General features: G+C 36.3%; 1 protein-coding gene across 1 annotated transcript in view; it reads left to right on the top strand.

The window, feature by feature from the left end:
• The window catches only part of LOC126677257 (uncharacterized), a 29,692-nt gene that overhangs the window by 4,664 nt on the left and 7,560 nt on the right, over positions 1–17,468 (top strand). The window contains exons 6-26 of the mRNA XM_050371799.2: positions 742–837; positions 929–991; positions 1,074–1,133; positions 2,104–2,172; positions 4,241–4,322; positions 4,651–4,703; positions 4,783–4,881; positions 5,048–6,280; positions 6,590–7,591; positions 7,661–7,996; positions 8,674–8,932; positions 9,264–9,486; positions 9,591–9,981; positions 10,597–10,746; positions 10,838–11,059; positions 11,239–11,460; positions 12,325–12,978; positions 13,881–14,141; positions 14,236–14,580; positions 16,192–16,595; positions 16,682–17,111. Coding sequence (XP_050227756.1) covers positions 742–837; positions 929–991; positions 1,074–1,133; positions 2,104–2,172; positions 4,241–4,322; positions 4,651–4,703; positions 4,783–4,881; positions 5,048–6,280; positions 6,590–7,591; positions 7,661–7,996; positions 8,674–8,932; positions 9,264–9,486; positions 9,591–9,981; positions 10,597–10,746; positions 10,838–11,059; positions 11,239–11,460; positions 12,325–12,978; positions 13,881–14,141; positions 14,236–14,580; positions 16,192–16,595; positions 16,682–17,111 — 6,654 coding nt within the window. The remainder of the gene's footprint in view (positions 1–741; positions 838–928; positions 992–1,073; positions 1,134–2,103; positions 2,173–4,240; positions 4,323–4,650; positions 4,704–4,782; positions 4,882–5,047; positions 6,281–6,589; positions 7,592–7,660; positions 7,997–8,673; positions 8,933–9,263; positions 9,487–9,590; positions 9,982–10,596; positions 10,747–10,837; positions 11,060–11,238; positions 11,461–12,324; positions 12,979–13,880; positions 14,142–14,235; positions 14,581–16,191; positions 16,596–16,681; positions 17,112–17,468) is intronic.

Below are 17,468 nucleotides of genomic sequence, written 5' to 3'. Positions count from 1 at the left end.
TATGAAATAAATGGAAAAAAACCTAGAACCTCAGAAATGGATTACATGTAAAACAAGATAATGTGCTGCTTCTCAAGTGTAACTTCCTGAGTATTCAATTTCCTAGAAAGTGTAGTATATTTACCTGAAATCTGAACATTTTGAATCAAGTGAGCCTCAGTGTTTCTTATATACTCATGTAAGTTTATATTTATTTATGCATTTTACATCAAAGCTAGTTTCTCTTCCAACAAAATGGGAGTGAAAGTGTCAAGATGGGTAATATGAAAGTATAAGCAATTATAATTCAATGTAGGGATGTGTGACATGAGAAGTTGAAAGACGCAACTTTATAGTCTGGTCAACATATTGAATGTTCCATGCCCTAGTGTGTTTGAAAAATGTTTCCATCTGAGCTTGTGAATGCTTTTGAGTTTTGCCAATTTAATTTTAAATTTTATGTGTTAGGGTGTTACTAATTAATCTTACACTAATGATCATGATGGGGTAATATACTAATACCTTTTTGTTGGCAAGTAAGTTTAAGAATGAGATGAAAGAAGTAAATCGGATTATTTTGTTGGGCAAGTCATAAATAATGTGCAAATGTGTATTACATCTGCTAAATGACTTGAAGGAATATGGTGAATGCTCTCATGTATTTCTTTTGCATTAATTCTCCTTCCAAAATGCTGATGTTCAGTGGCTAACATTATTGCATTCGCATTGGTTTACTAATGTATTTTATCTACTCTGTTGCAGCTGTCACGAATTATTTATCTGTTTTCGAGTAACATGCATGATGCCTCATTGTCGCTCAGTATCCACACCACCTGTGCTCGGTTGATGTTAAATCTGGTGCATTTTCTTGCTCAGTTCTCACTACCTATCTGTACAAGTTATGTTCTACTTTCCACAGATATCATTTTATGATTTTTTTTTTCATTAGGTGGAACCAATTTTCGAGAAAGGTGTGGACCAACCATCTATGGATGAAGCTCGGGTTCTACTGGTTTGTATTTCAGCTAACTGCTAGATAAGCCTTTTTCGGACATCCTCCTTGTTTACTGGAATAAGTTTGATTTTTTATATAGGGGCGTATTTTGGATGCTTTTGTTGGTAAATTTAGCACTTTCAAGCGCACCATTCCACAGGTATATTTACTTGCTGATTGGTTTTTGGTGTTACAGTGTGCTGATACAAAGCCTTGGATGGTTTGATGTCACAGCATTTGATTTGCAATGTAGAAACTATATTAAAGGGCTCAATATGGATTTGTCTGTTCAACTGCGAGGTTATGAGTGGAGCGCATTGACTATTTGATACTTGTTACATCTGGCTTGAGTGTGGGAAAATTGAAGCTTATGCTATATCTAATTTTACATTTTCTTCCTTTCCTTATTTTATTTTTTGGTGGAATTTTGGGAGGCTTATTTGCATGGTTTATGTTATGAGGGAAATTAGATAACATGTTTTTGCATGTGCATCTGTTTGTATTTATCTATTTATGCTCTTGGGTGGAGTTGCTAATTCCTGGTTAACTCTATGAGAACTATTGCCATGTAGTGCCTGGTGGAAATATCGGCTTTGGAACTGCTTATAGAGATATATGCCTGTTTATGTCTTATTTGGTTAAAGAACTTATGGTGGCAGTATGTTTGTGTATCTGAATTTTGTCTGAATGATGTTTAAGAGTGGATAGTAGGTATTTGTCAATATTCTAAAGTTCTCAAGACCTATTTTCTCTCACGAGCCTCTATGTTTTTGAATTTGTAAACCGAGTTATCCTGTGTTTGTGCTGTTTGCATGCATTATCTATTCAATTGCAAATTTATCATCAAGAACGCAACCGCCAATCCTGCACAGTTAATTGGTTTTCCATCTGGGTGTGGGGTGTTCATCTTCAGTTTATTTTTCATTTTTTCTTATAACATATTTTTCCTTTTGTTTTCCTTTTGTTTGTTTAAGGTTAATACAATTTCCCTAACCTAAACTGCACAGGCCACAGCTTTTTTATGTGTCTAAATTTTTGTGTAGAGAAAAGAAATTGGCCCCGGCAATTTAGGTTGTGGAAATAGGCTTTCTTGAGATGTTAAATTTGATATATTTTCTTTTTAATGATAGTTGTTGGAGGAGGGTGATGATGGCAAGGAGCGTGCTACTCTGAGGTCAAAGCTTGAACTTCCTGTGCAGGTTGCTTTTATGACCTTTGAGATTATGGATTTTTTTTTTTGACATGTTGAGATTATGGATTTTATATGTTTCATTTGCACTAATTTCTAGCTGCACATGTCTCTCTCATATTTTAGTATGTTCTCTATTCCTTGTGCCCTTTCTTCACTTAAATTGGCATTTTATTTAGCATCAAACTGAAGGAGGACATATGGGGTGTTATCCTGTGGAATGTTTGGGGAAGGCAATAGTAAAACTATGAGGAAAAAGCTCAAGTTTTAATCTGTATCAAATTCAGATCTGAATAATTAGGAAAAACAAATAAAAGAACAATTAATCTTCTTAGAGTTGCTCATTGAAGGGGTTTAGGCAATCACACACATGGGATCTAAGGCAATCACACACATGGGCCGAGGATTTTGATGTATCTGAGTCAAAATAATTCAAATAGTATAAAGTGGGGGTTTTATTAATCCTCTCTTTGTGAAATAAAAGAACATAAGGTAAACTCCTATACTACTAGAATTAGTAATCCTAAATTAGGAAAATGAAACTAAATCTGACTGGGAAGATAGTAAATTGATACTAGTATAATCTTTATTCTTAAACCAATAATTTAAACTTCCTAAATAATTTAGAAGGAAAATCTTTATTCCATATATAAGAATTGAAATACTAATTTCAAATTTTTTGTCCTGCATCACTAACCTCTTGAATTTGGAATTGTTTACAATGCATGTGTGCTAATATGTTAATGTTAAAATGTTATACTTCTATGTTCTTGTTTTTATCCATTAAGTGTTGGTTCATGGAGTCGTTAGTAGTGGTTTCTTGTTTACATTTTATTGTGCTTTTTTTGTAATATCACTGACATGTGACATTTGATTTGAGTATCTATTTCATAAATAATTATGGAACCTCATGACATGTATTGTCAGTCATTTTTTAAAATGATTCTTTTAACACTGACCCTAAAAAGAGGTCTGTGCAACTCAGCTTTAGAAAACATACACCATTTTGGTCTATGAAAAGTACAAGAATATAGTAATCAATTCTATGAAAGGTGAAGCAACAAAGTATTAATTTTTTTTTAAAAATGGTAACCAAACCAAAATCTCAGAAATTTTAACTGTACATGTTTTCAAAAAAGAGTATGAATGATGTGTAAGATTCGTGATTGATCTAATAAAATAATTACTTTATCCAAGTAGTATTATTTGACTGTCCTTATTTTATCTTAACTACCCTCATTATCTGCTACTATGTATTTTGGGGTTTCTTAGCTGACTGTTTAAAGTTATGATTTTCTGATTCGTTGCTTAGTTATTCGGGTGTTGTTTGTGTTGACTTCTTTGATATGACGGTCATGTGGAAATGTTTGAAAGGTTACAAGCTTCAGGTGTACCAACTGTCAATGCCTCTGGTTGAGAAATATGGATAAACAATCTTTCTAGGGCTCTACTGTTGGATTGCACTATACAGTGCTGAGCATTAATCTGGAAGTGAAAAATTGAATGTCTGAAATGTGTTGAAGTTGGTAGTTCTGCTTGAAAAAAATGAATATTCACTTGAAATATACTCCCTCCGTCCCAATAGAGTTGTCCACTTTGAGAAATTTTTTTGTCCCAAAACTCTTGTCCACCTTCAAAAAGTAACTAATTTTGCCACTCAATTTTTCTATATTACCCCTATTTAAAATCCACTAATGAGTAAATTGAAAGTAAATTGTAAGCGGACCTTATATTAAATAGGGGTATGACAAGAAAAGTAAGGAAAATTTTATAAAACCCATAAACTATATATTTTTTTATCTTGATGTCTATATCTGTGCTTAAGATTATTTTATGGCATAACCTATCCTAAAGTCCCATGTACTTTGCAATTTTTCTTTATTTCATCTTTAAAACATTTTCTTTCTTTATTTAGTCCCCGCACTTTACCTTTCTTGTTTACTTCGTCTCTAAGACGTTTTTTTTCTTTATTTAGTCCCAGTGTTGTACCATTTTTCTTTACTCAGTCCTTGAACAGACAGAAGTTAGGAACGGCGAACAAATCAAAATATTTTATATTGATGTGTACTCGATTGCAGGCAGTTCTTAATTTGCAAGTCCCGGTGGAACATTCCAAGGAAGTTAGTGATTGTAAGAATCTGATCAAGACCTTAGTTATGGGTAATTGACCCTCTTCCATTGCATTGCTTTTTAGAGTTTCAGGAGTTATTTTCAGTTAATTTCTCTTTACCTGTTGGTATCTCAAAAAAAATTTCTACCATGGTATTTTCCTAGCAGAGCAGGTTCTTTTCAGCAATTGTGGCTGTTAATCTTATTACCTTGTTCTGTTTTCTTGCCATTTTATTTTCAAGTCTTAAGAAAACCATTACTGGAGTTTTAAGAACATTGATGACTATTTGATAGATTATGGACAGCAGGTGCTTATTTTCACATGCTATTATCATATTATGTTTAGTTTCCCACCATTTTCCCCCTCTGTCATGTTCAGGAATGAAGACTATCATATGGAGTATCACCCATGCACACTTGCCACGGTCTCAGGTTCCTTTGTCTCAATTCTATATCTCCTTGCATAATGTTCTGCCCTTTATCTTCCTATCTGATGTTCCAAATGATGTAGGTTTCTCCTTTCACACATGGTACTCACTCACAAGGGATTGTCCCACCGGCATCTAATTTGCTATCGCCTCAAGTGTTCAAAGGGATGAGAGAAGATGAGGTATTAAGTTTGTGCAATGATCTTGTTTCTGTCCCTTAAAGATAGAAACATTGTTCCTTTTGGTGTCTCATAAAGAATATAAAAACTTTCTACTTTTAATATTAGATAAAGATGAGTAATTGTTGTGGGATCAGCTGATCTGACTTTAGTTTGGGCGTTTCACCAGGTCTGGAAAGCTTCTGGTGTTCTGAAGAGTGGTGTATACTGCTTAGCCCTCTTCAAGGAGAAAGATGAAGAGAGAGAAATGCTAAATCTCTTTTCCCAGATTTTGGCAATTATGGAACCTAGGGATCTTATGGACATGTTCTCCTTGTGTATGCCTGAGCTTTTTGAATGCATGATTAGCAACACACAGCTAGTTCAGATATTTTCTTCTCTTCTGCAATCTCAGAAAGTCTATCGGCCATTTGCTGATGTCTTAGTTAGCTTTCTCGTTAGCAGCAAACTTGATGTTTTGAAGCAACCAGATTCACCAGCTGCTAAACTGGTTTTGCATCTCTTCCGGTTCATATTTGTCGCTGTTGCAAAAGCACCTACAGATTTTGATCGTATTTTGCAGCCTCATGTGCCAGTTATAATCGAAGTTTGTATGAAGAATGCTACTGAAGTTGAAAAACCTCTCGGCTACATGCAGCTTCTTTGCACCATGTTCAGAGCTCTCGCAGGATGTAAACTCGAGCTTCTTCTCCGGGACTTGATTCCTATGCTACAGCCCTGTTTAAATATGTTGTTGACTATGCTTGAGGGCCCCGCAGGGGAAGATATAAAGGACCTTTTGCTGGAGCTATGTTTGACATTGCCTGCTCGCTTAAGTGCATTGCTGCCATATCTTCCTCGTCTCATGAAGCCTCTTGTTCTGTGTCTGAAGGGAAGTGATGACCTAGTGCTACTAAGTTTAAGAACACTTGAGTTTTGGGTGGATAGTTTAAATCCTGATTTTTTAGAACCTAGCATGGCAAATGTCATGTCAGAGGTGATTTTAGCCTTGTGGTCTCACCTAAGGCCGGCACCATATCCTTTTGGGGGGAAAGCATTGCAACTCCTCGGTAAATTAGGTGGCCGTAACAGAAGGTTTCTTAAAGAGCCCCTAGCCCTTGAGTGCAAGGAGAACCCAGAGCATGGGCTTCGCTTGATCCTTACATTTGAGCCCTCAACCCCATTTTTGGTACCTCTGGATCGATGCATAAATCTTGCTGTGGCAGCTGTCATGCACAAACAGGGCGGCATGGATGCTTTCTATCGGAAGCAGGCTTTAAAGTTCCTTCGTGTTTGTTTATCTTCTCAGCTTAATTTGCCCGGAAATGTTTCTGAAGGGGGGTGTACTACTAGGCAATTATCAACTTTGCTAGTTTCTACAGTTGATTCTTTTTCACGCAAATCTGAGACATCTGACTTAAAGGTTGGTTAAATCAGTTTTGTTAAAATATTGCTGAATACTGCATCTGTTAGTTTTTGATAACCCATCATTAGCACTAGAAACTTCTTCATTTTCTGAATTTTTTTCCCTAATCGCCTTCTCAATAAACAAAGGTTGCAAAAAAAGAAGATAGTATCTTGCTTAACAGTAGAATGAAAATAGTTAGTAAAATATATATCTCGTGCATGTTCTGAATATTCTAATGTTGTCTTATCTTTCCACTTTTGTCTTTAAATTTGTTAAAAGTTTGTGAAAAGTGAATGTTTGATTTTGTTGCGATGAATATTACAGGCAGATTTGGGTGTGAAGACAAAGACCCAACTTTTGGCTGAGAAGTCAGTTTTTAAGATTCTATTGATGACCATAATTGCTGCCAGTGCAGAACCAGAACTCTATGACTCCAAAGATGATTTTGTCGTCAATATCTGCCGTCATTTTGCAATGATTTTTCACATTGATTATACCTCAGCTAACCCTTCAATTCCAGCAGCTTCCCATGGGGGTTCTATGCTTTCATCAAATTCCAGTGCAAGTTCTAGGTCAAAGAGCAGTGCTTCTTCTAATTTGAAAGAGTTGGACCCCTTAATATTCTTAGATGCTTTGGTTGATGTGCTAGCGGATGAGAATAGGGCACATGCCAAAGCTTCTCTTAGTGCTCTAAATTTGTTTTCTGAAACACTTCTATTCCTTGCTCGATCAAAACATGCTGATGTTCTGATGTCAAGAGGTGGTCCAGGTACTCCAATGATTGTCTCTAGCCCATCAATGAATCCAGTATATTCACCTCCGCCAAGCATTCGTATCCCAGTTTTTGAGCAACTTCTACCTCGTCTTTTGCATTGTTGCTATGGTAGCACATGGCAGGCACAAATGGGAGGCGTTATGGGACTTGGTGCTCTGGTTGGGAAAGTGACTGTTGAGATTTTGTGCAATTTCCAAGTGAGAATAGTGCGTGGACTAGTATATGTGCTAAAAAGGCTTCCTCTTTACGGTAGTAAAGAACAAGAAGAGACTAGCCAGGTGCTTACACAGGTTCTTCGGGTGGTGAATAATGTTGATGAAGCAAACAGTGAATCACGCAGACAAAGTTTTCAAGGAGTTGTCGAATTTCTTGCTTCAGAATTGTTCAGTGCCAACACATCTATTGTAGTAAGGAAGAATGTACAGTCATGCTTAGCGCTTTTGGCTAGTAGGACTGGCAGTGAGGTTTCAGAGCTACTTGAGCCTCTGTATCAGCCTTTGCTTCAACCTCTTATTATGAGGCCACTGCGTTCAAAGACTGTTGATCAACAGGTACTCTCTGTTATTGATCATAAATGTATTTTGTATATTTGCTTCTCTGACTTGTTCCTGTTGTGATAGGTTGGGATTGTTACAGCTTTGAATTTTTGCCTGGCCTTGAGGCCCCCTCTTCTCAAGTTGACCCAAGAACTGGTAAACTTTCTTCAAGAAGCATTGCAGATAGCCGAGACAGATGAAACTGTGTGGGTTGTGAAGTTTATGAATCCGAAAATGGCCACCTCTCTGAATAAACTTCGAACAGCTTGCATTGAGCTACTCTGTACTACTATGGCATGGGCAGATTTCAAAACTCCAAACCATGCTGAACTGCGTGCTAAAATTATTTCTATGTTCTTCAAATCTTTGACATGTCGGACACCAGAAATTGTAGCAGTTGCCAAGGAGGGCCTACGACAGGTTTTTTGACCTTTTATTCCAGTGATGCATATTGAAATATTATGCTCATTGCTTCTCTCTTTCTCTTCATTATTTCTCTTTGTTGTCTTCTTACTTGTTTTACGTGATCCTTGTACGAGTTACTTGATCATCATATGAGTTTATGTATAATAATAATAATCCATAAATTGTAAATAGTGACCTATATGCTATGATGCTCTTGACGTACCCTTTCAGCTCCTAGGTGTACTTAACAAAAGAATTCAATAGTCTCCCTGTAACAGTTTCTTTACTTGATATTAGGTGCTTTGGAAAATATGAGCAAAATTAATAATTCCGGCTCCTGAATTTGTGCATCAGAATCAATTTACTCACATTTATGGTTAATTAAGGACAAAGTTGTACAAAATGAACAAGTTCAGCGAGCTGGATGACTCAGTTTTGTCCTTAATTGACCTATAAGTAGAGAGTGTTCTTAAATGTTAAAATGGCTAAAAGTAAATTAATTGATCTTATGCATAAGTTTAGGGACCGCAATGACCCTTGGTCCTGTCTTTCTCATTCAGCTTTTATTAAGTTCTTGCAAGGCTTGTTTTCATTTTCCAATTTCTAATTTCATTTCTGTATTTGCGTATTTGCGTTTGTTTAGAAGTTAAAATAACATTTATGTTAATTCAATGTACTTTATTCTTTTTCAGGTTATCAATCAGCAAAGGATGCCCAAAGAACTTCTGCAGAGCAGCCTTAGGCCTATTCTTGTCAACTTGGCTCACACTAAAAATCTTAGCATGCCTCTTCTGCAAGGTCTGGCTCGCCTGCTTGAGCTTTTATCCAATTGGTTTAATGTCACCTTGGGTGGAAAGTTATTGGAGCACCTCAAGAAATGGTTGGAGCCTGAAAAGCTTGCCCAGAGCCAAAAGTCATGGAAACCTGGTGAAGAGCCCAAAATTGCAGCAGGTAAGGATTCTAGAGTCTGTCTTTTTATGTGTGGTTAATTGATGATTCAAACTGTTGATGCAAATGTGCGCTTCCGCTACATCAGTGTTCATCTACATGTTCCTTTTTCAGTTTACGGATTATTCATAGCTATGTAGTACATACACTGATACAGAAAAACGGGACACTTGGGCACAAACATGGTGAAACAATGTTATTTTTAGGTTTCCTATGTTAAAATTGAAGTTCAGTGTCCGAAACGCCAACCCCCCGACTTATTTTTAAAACAAGAAACATTGGTCTATTGTGCTACTTAGATTCATAACACACCTTTTCTTTTGGTTCTCTGCAGCTATCATTGAGCTATTTCACTTGCTTCCTCAAGCTGCATCAAGGTTTCTTGATGAACTTGTAACCTTGACCGTTGATTTGGAAAGGGCTCTTCCCCCTGGACAAGTGTTTAGCGAAATAAACAGTCCATATCGGCTTCCTCTTACTAAATTTTTGAATCGATATGCGACGCTTGCAGTTGATTACTTTCTTGCTCGATTAAGTGATCCAAAGTATTTCAGAAGGTAAGGGTTAAATGCTGGAGCAGAATTTAAACTGCGGACATTGATTTTTTTTCCTCATCATTAGTATGTTCATCCTTTCATTTTCGTTATCTTTCGATTTGCAGGTTCATGTACATTATACGATCAGATGCAGGACAACCTTTAAGGGATGAACTTGCAAAGTCTCCACAGAAGATACTTGCTAGTGCCTTTCCAGAATTTTTGCTAAAAGCAGATGCAACGACGGCTCCTGGTTCTTCATCTGCAGCTGGGGCTTTAGCGGGTGATGAAGGCATCATTGCCTCTCCAGCTGAGGCTTCCAATTCATCATCGGTTCCCCCTGCCACAACTTCTGATGCTTATTTTCAAGGGCTTGCACTTATTAAAACTTTGGTCAAACTGATTCCTAGTTGGTTGCATAGTAACCGTACAGTGTTTGATACTTTAGTGCTTGTGTGGAAGTCACCTGCAAGAATTTCTCGTTTGCAAAATGAACAAGAGCTGAGCCTAGTGCAAGTAAGTTTATTTATTGTATGAGCACAAAAATTGTCTCTTATTTTTATTCTACTAGTACGTATTATTACTTAGATACTAGTGGATAGTTTGGATATATGGCGATGATAAAAGCTGCAGTGATTACAATACACAGCCTTATCTCACATAATGAAAAAGCTGAGCATGCTTTGCTGTTAGCTGCTTTGATCGCCTTTTTTTTATCTTTTATCATTATCTATCTATTCCTTTTTTTTTTGAATTTGTCTAATCCTATCTTAAAATGTTGTCCTTTCTAGTGTTTCGACCCTGTCAACTTTTCTATGTGTTCCCTTCTTCCCATTTCTTCTCTCTGTCTTGTGATGAAAGTTTCTGTAATAAAAACTTTATAATCTTAATTGTTGCGATCTCTTAAATTTTTGTACATGCTAGTCATGAATCTATGTTAGCTGAGCACAGTCATGAACTAATAGATGGTGTCTTCCTTTTGTGTAAAAGAAATAGAGTAGTTTATGTGAAAACATCGACATTCTAATTTTGCACTTTTTTTTATCTCGAGCTTTAATTAGTTTTGTGAATAGTCTTTGTGTTATAATGAACTTGCTAAAATGTGGTCTTTGGATCTTTTGTTAAATGCAGGTTAAAGAAAGTAAATGGCTTGTAAAGTGCTTCCTGAATTACCTGCGACATGACAAAACTGAAGTTAATGTTTTGTTTGATATTGTATCCATATTCTTGTTCCATTCTCGCATAGACTACACCTTTTTGAAGGAGTTTTATATTATTGAGGTACCTCAGCTGTTAGCCTGATATATGTTTTCTTCAGTATTGCTGTTTTTTTAAAGTATTGCTGTCGAGGTATTAATGTCTTCCCTACCAGGTTGCTGAAGGTTACTTACCTGACTCCAAAAGATCACTTCTCTTGCATTTTCTGAACCTTTTCCAAGCAAAACAACTTGCTCATGACCATTTGGTGGTTGTCATGCAAATGCTTATTCTTCCGATGCTTGCCCATGCCTTTCAGAATGGACAAAGTTGGGATGTTGTTGACCCTGGTATTATCAAAACAATAGTTGACAAACTTCTTGATCCACCAGAAGAGGTGAATTTTTCTTTATTTATATTCATTTCGTTGTGGTTGCTTTCCCCCATAGACAGTTCACCACTGCCACTGGCTTGACCACTTTGTAACTTCCCTCCTCTACCTTTTTTTTCTTTCTAAATTGCTCATTACTTAAAATAGTCATTTTCCTGATTTTCATGTATCTGCACTCTTGACAGGTTTCTGCTGAATATGATGAGACTTTGAGGATTGAACTTTTGCAGCTTGCCACTTTACTTCTCAAATATCTTCAAACTGATCTTGTTCATCATAGGAAAGAACTTATTAAATTTGGATGGAATCACCTAAAGCGTGAAGATAGTGCTAGTAAGCAGTGGGCCTTTGTAAATGTCTGCCACTTTTTGGAGGCCTACCAAGCCCCAGAAAAAATCATACTGCAGGTAAATTTAGAATTAAAATGACATGAACTACTATACTCTCTATGCTGCTTGAACTGATTTAATGGCATTGAATTAAATAGTATGTTATACATTGTTTTTCCTGTTTGACGCTTAGGGATGGCAATGGGGATCCGGCCCTAATGGCGGGGAATCCCCATAAATTACTTCTACGGATGTGGGGATGGGAACGGGATCTCCGTCCCCATCTCATCGGGGACCCGATGTATATATATATATATATATATATATATATATATATATGTATTATTATTAATTTTTTAAGTATAATTTATATTTTAATTCTTATCAGTATAAATTTAATTATAAAAATATAATATCGTATATGATTACATAATGATTAAAAGATTAAAAAAATATAGACATTCATGTTAGTTTAGTATTTAATTGTAGCTTTTTAAAGTTTAAAAAATTAAATATGTATTTTCGTGTTTTAAAATAAAAATATGTAACAATGTTTTTTAAATATACGATTCGTTTTCCAAACAATTAGAGCAATTCTTTAACGACTATGATTATTTTCAAAACGCTTCTAGTCTTTAACTTAAATACAAAAAAGAAGAAGAATAAAAACTTTATATGTAAAAGTTAAACGGCGACAGGGATCCCTGTGGCTATGGAGATTTTCACGGAAATGGGGATGGGGATTCCCCATAGAAGCGGGGATGGGATCCCGCCCTGCCCCATTGTATATGCTCTTGGAATTCCTTCTTAAATTTGTAAGAATAATATATAACTGATTAGAATTCAATATATAGGCTGTGCCATAGTCTGTTCACCAGTTCCTTCTTGTATATTGTTGAGGATGTAGAAAAAAAATATTCTGTAACAGATTTTCAACTGCAGGTTTTTGTTGCACTTCTCAGAACTTGCCAGCCTGAAAATAAATTGCTGGTCAAGCAGGCACTTGATATACTAATGCCAGCATTACCAAGAAGGCTGCCTCTCGGAGATTCTCGAATGCCAATTTGGATTCGATATACTAAAAAAATTCTGGTTGAAGAAGGCCACTCTATTCCAAATTTGATCCATATTTTCCAGCTCATTGTGCGCCACTCGGATCTCTTCTATAGCTGCAGAGCTCAGTTTGTACCTCAGATGGTTAACTCCCTCAGTCGACTTGGATTGCCATACAATACTACTGCAGAAAACAGGCGTCTTGCCATTGAACTTGCTGGACTGGTAGTTGGTTGGGAAAGGCAAAGGCAAAATGAAATGAAAATATCAACTGACAGCGATATGCCGAGTCAGACTAATGATGGGTATAATGGTGGCCCAGCTGTTTCTGATCCCAAGCGTGTAGTGGACGGGTCTACATTTCCTGAAGACCCAAGCAAGAGAGTGAAAGTTGAGCCTGGTCTTCAAAATATCTGCGTCATGTCACCTGGTGGTCCACCAGCAATTCCAAATGTAGAAACCCCAGGCTCTGGTGGACAGCCTGATGAAGAGTTCAAACCAAATGCTGCTATGGAGGAAATGATTATAAATTTTCTCATAAGAGTGAGGCTTTCTTTCAACCTTGCATCTCTTAAATGATTAAGCCCTGTGAGGATATATGTTTAATGCTTACTTTCTGTTAAAGTTCTCATTTTTACCTACAGACGCAACCTTATAAATTTAGCAGCAAAGCTCTTTAACCATATATTATCTTGCATGACTCTAGTTTCTGATGTCAAAAGGACAAACATACTTGCAATCTAATTCTGCTCCTAGTCTGAACTTGTCTTTTCGTTCTGTTTATTGCCACAATGAACTTGTTTTTTTTCCTCTGGTAAAACTTTTCCAACTTGAATCATAATGTCTGAAAGTTCTTCTAATTTAATAATACTAGATTGACGGAAGATGTGCCTGCTAGGCAAAATATGCCTTCTTGTCTGGTGGAATGTCTTTTAAGGATATCTTCCCCTCAAATGCCTTGCCTGTTTCACTGCTTTACTTTTTCCCATCCCACTTCTTACCATTTTTCTCAATTGAGTTGGGTTTCCAGGAATCTGCTTTTAGGCCATTCCTTTTGTTCACATAGTTGATATTGCCCACATAGCCTTGTTGACATTATGCTAAAAATAAAATCAGTTCTTTGTGAAGTAATTTTTAGGGGTTTGGCAATCACCATTGATGTTAATTTTTATTTTAACAGGATCTGTCTAATATGAAAGTAAATTGTTTTGCTTTGTAGCTTTATGCAATTAGAGACAACAATTTATAGTTGATTTTGCAATTTAATTACTATCATGCTAGATGGCCTTGCCAAATGCCACTGCATATTACTACTCTGTTTTACTAGCTTTATCTTGCTGGAAAAGTTATTTTTGTTAATATCAGCTCTGTTTTACTATGTTTATTCGTGTTCTTTAAAGTTGGTTATTAGCAGTGGTCATAATGATCAATAAATGTGGAAACAGGTTGCCTTGGTTATAGAGCCTAAGGATAAAGAAGCAAGTATCATGTACAAACAAGCCTTAGATCTGCTTTCCCAAGCTCTGGATGTGTGGCCAAATGCCAATGTCAAGTTTAATTATTTGGAAAAGCTTCTCAGCAGTATTCAGCCATCGCAGTCGAAGGATCCTTCAACTGCACTTGCACAAGGCTTGGATGTCATGAACAAAGTTTTGGAGAAGCAGCCTCATTTGTTTATTAGGAATAACATCAGCCAGATTTCTCAAGTATGTGCCACACAATTAGCATATTCTTATTCTATTTTGGCTATCTTGTTTACACTCTTTCTAATCATGTTCGATATTTTTATTGATGCTTCAGATTTTGGAACCTTGTTTCAAACATAAGATGCTAGATGCTGGAAAGTCATTGTGCTCTCTGTTGAAGATGATATTTGTTGCATTTCCACCAGATGCTGCTAGCACACCGACAGATTTGAAGCTATTGTACCAGAAAGTGGATGAGCTGATACAGAAGCATATTAATAATCTTACAACTTCCCAGGCTCCAGGCGAGGACAACTCTGCTAATTCAATCAGCTTTGTGCTGCTTGTCATTAAGACCTTGACAGAGGTGGAGAAGTACATTGATCCAGTTTGCCTGGCTCGAATCCTTCAACGCCTAGCACGTGATATGGGATCATCAGCCGGTTCTAATTTGAGACAAGTATGCCATTGCAGTTTTTATTTTTAAATTAAAATCCCCATTTGTTTATGCTCTAAGTTCCAATGATCTTAAGTTGGGTTGGATTTCATTTATTGAATTTGTCAAATGGTAAAGCTTTTATGTTATTTTGATGTTGATGGAGTTTATCCAGTGTCAGGAAAAACATGGTGAACAACTGAATTTATTCATTGTAGATAAGTAGACACTTCCAGAGAAAATAAGTAATTCTGAAGGGAAAGAGACATTTGATGGTGGACAGCTTAAGATTCTAGATCAGAATAATAAAGGAAAAGTAATTTTTATAAGAATCACACATTGCAGGGTTTAGAGTATAACACCCAGGGTTTGGTGAATTGAGTTAGCACAATTCAAATAATTTAAGGTGCAATTTTTATTTATTCTCAGAATTCTCTAAACTGAAGCAATACAATGCTGGTATTTAAAGACGAAAGGAATTCTTAAGACTTTCAGATATAAGAATCTTAAACTATGAAGAGATGAATTCAATTAACTAGGAAACTAATAAACGGGTACTGATAAATTTCTTATTCACAAATCAATGCTTAAGAACTTCCTAAAAAGTTTAGAAGAAATCTCTAAAAATTATATAGTTAAGAGTTACAATCCTAATTTTAGACTTATTGTCCCACATCAACATCTTTCTGGATTCTATTGATTTATTGCTATGCATTTCACAGTTGCGTCAATTGGTTGGATGATTGCATAGCACCTGTCAATTCTTTTTGACTCTGCATGACCGAGACTATTTTCCTTAATATTGTGTAACAGTGTTGTGTATGGCCTTTTTGTTTGAAAACAGACTTCATTCATGCCTGATTTTGTGCCCGGGCAATACTATTATTCCTTTAGCAGCAGTGTTTCCGTAAGGCGCGCCTTTAGGAAATTTAGGTCAACTTTGACTTTTGTTGAAATCAAAATAAAACCTTAGTATCATCCCTCTTTTGATTATTAAATATATACTCGCTCACACTCTATTACACTTTATTTACCCAAAAACTTCTAAATTCGAAACCTAAACTACACTTTTAAATTGTTCATGTTCATTAGGTTTGTGCTTGTTTTTTTATTTTATATTTTAAAAATTCATTTATAATTTTTATATATTCTACCATGTGATTTTTCTTCCTGGCGCCTTTTCTTGCTTTTCGTGCCCCGAGCACTATGACCCCTTGGCGCCTCAGAGCGCTTTTTGCCTCTAATAACTATATTTAGCAGTATCTGAAAATTTTGTGTATTCTCTATACATTGACAGATTGTGTTTATATCATGTTTCATTGTGTTTATATCATGTTTCTTTAATCCGTTCAATTCTGTTCTCACAGAGTTGACATGCTGCTCACTTTGATTTGTTATCCCAAAGCATGCATGATATTAGTGCATGTAATATAAGCTTTGGTGTTTGACTTGAGTAACCTTCTATGGTGTAGATCGGGGACTTAGAACTGAAAGAATTTTTAATTCTTTTAGCTAGCACTCAAGAATTGCCTTTCTATATAACTGTTTTTCTATAAAGTTTATATGCTACAATAGAATGTCTTCCATACTGGTTTTTGTTTGCACTTTCTGATATATACTTCCCATCATGGCCAGAGAACAGACCCAGATTCAGCAGTCTCTTCTTCTCGTCAGGGTTCTGACCTTGGAGCTGTCATTTCAAATTTGAAATCTGTATTGAAGCTTATCAGTGAAAAAGTCATGGTTGTCCCAGAATGCAAACGGAATGTATCTCAAATTTTGAACTCTCTGCTGTCAGAAAAAGGCACTGATGCAAGCGTGCTTCTTTGCGTCCTAGATGTGATAAAGGGGTGGATTGAAGATGATTTCAGCAAACAGGGAGCAGGGACATCAAGTGCCTTTCTCAACCCTAAGGAAATAGTCTCTTTTCTTCAAAAGCTTTCACAGGTTGACAAGCAAAACTTCCAACCTGATGCTTTGGAGGAGTGGGACAGGAAATATCTCCAGCTTCTTTATGGAATTTGCGCAGATTCAAACAAGTAAGTAATTTTTCTGAGTGAATAGAAGATTCTCTATTTTGCTTTTATCCAGAATTTTAAAATTATGATTTTTTACCGACTACCAGATATCCGTTGGCTTTACGTCAAGAAATATTTCAGAAGGTGGAAAGACACTTCATGCTTGGTTTACGTGCAAAGGATCCTGAGATTAGAATGAATTTTTTCTCACTTTATCACGAATCTTTAGGAAAAACATTGTTTACTAGACTTCAATATATCATTCAAATCCAGGATTGGGAAGCTTTAAGTGATGTTTTCTGGCTTAAACAAGGTCTTGATCTTCTTCTGGCTATACTGGTTGAGGATAAGCCCATCACTCTTGCTCCAAACTCTGCCAGAGTTCTGCCACTTCTGGTCTCTGCTCCTCTTTCAGATGGTTCCAGCATGCAGCAACAGGTTACTGATGTCTCGGAGGGCATTGAGGAGGCACCTTTAACTTTTGATAGCCTTGTTCTTAAGCACAGTCAGTTTTTGAACGAGATGAGCAGACTTCAGGTTTGACATTCATGCTTAACCTTCTGAAGTACTTGGTTAATGTACTGCATGACTAGGAACCTAAATCTCCATTTTCAATTGTCCGAAATACTAATTTTTTGGCCTGCTTCCTCAAGTGTTGCTCTTTTGTTATCTGCATAGGTGTAAATTTGGTCATTTAAGTAGCAATAGTTGACTTAAATGGTAATAATCCTGTCAAATAACCAATCCACCCAAAAGGCGAGTCTATTAGGTAATCCACCCAAAAGGCGAGTCTATTAGGTGAGACTCCAACTGTGGTTTTATTATCTAACACTCTCACACATTGTCCATTGAGTTTGAAGCGTGAACAAAAACATACACATTTTACCTTGTACA

The sequence above is a fragment of the Mercurialis annua genome, linkage group LG4, assembly GCF_937616625.2.
Source record: "Mercurialis annua linkage group LG4, ddMerAnnu1.2, whole genome shotgun sequence".
NCBI lineage: Eukaryota > Viridiplantae > Streptophyta > Magnoliopsida > Malpighiales > Euphorbiaceae > Mercurialis > Mercurialis annua.
The sequence above is the reverse complement of the archived record's forward strand: the minus strand, read 5'-3'. Positions and strand labels throughout refer to the sequence as shown.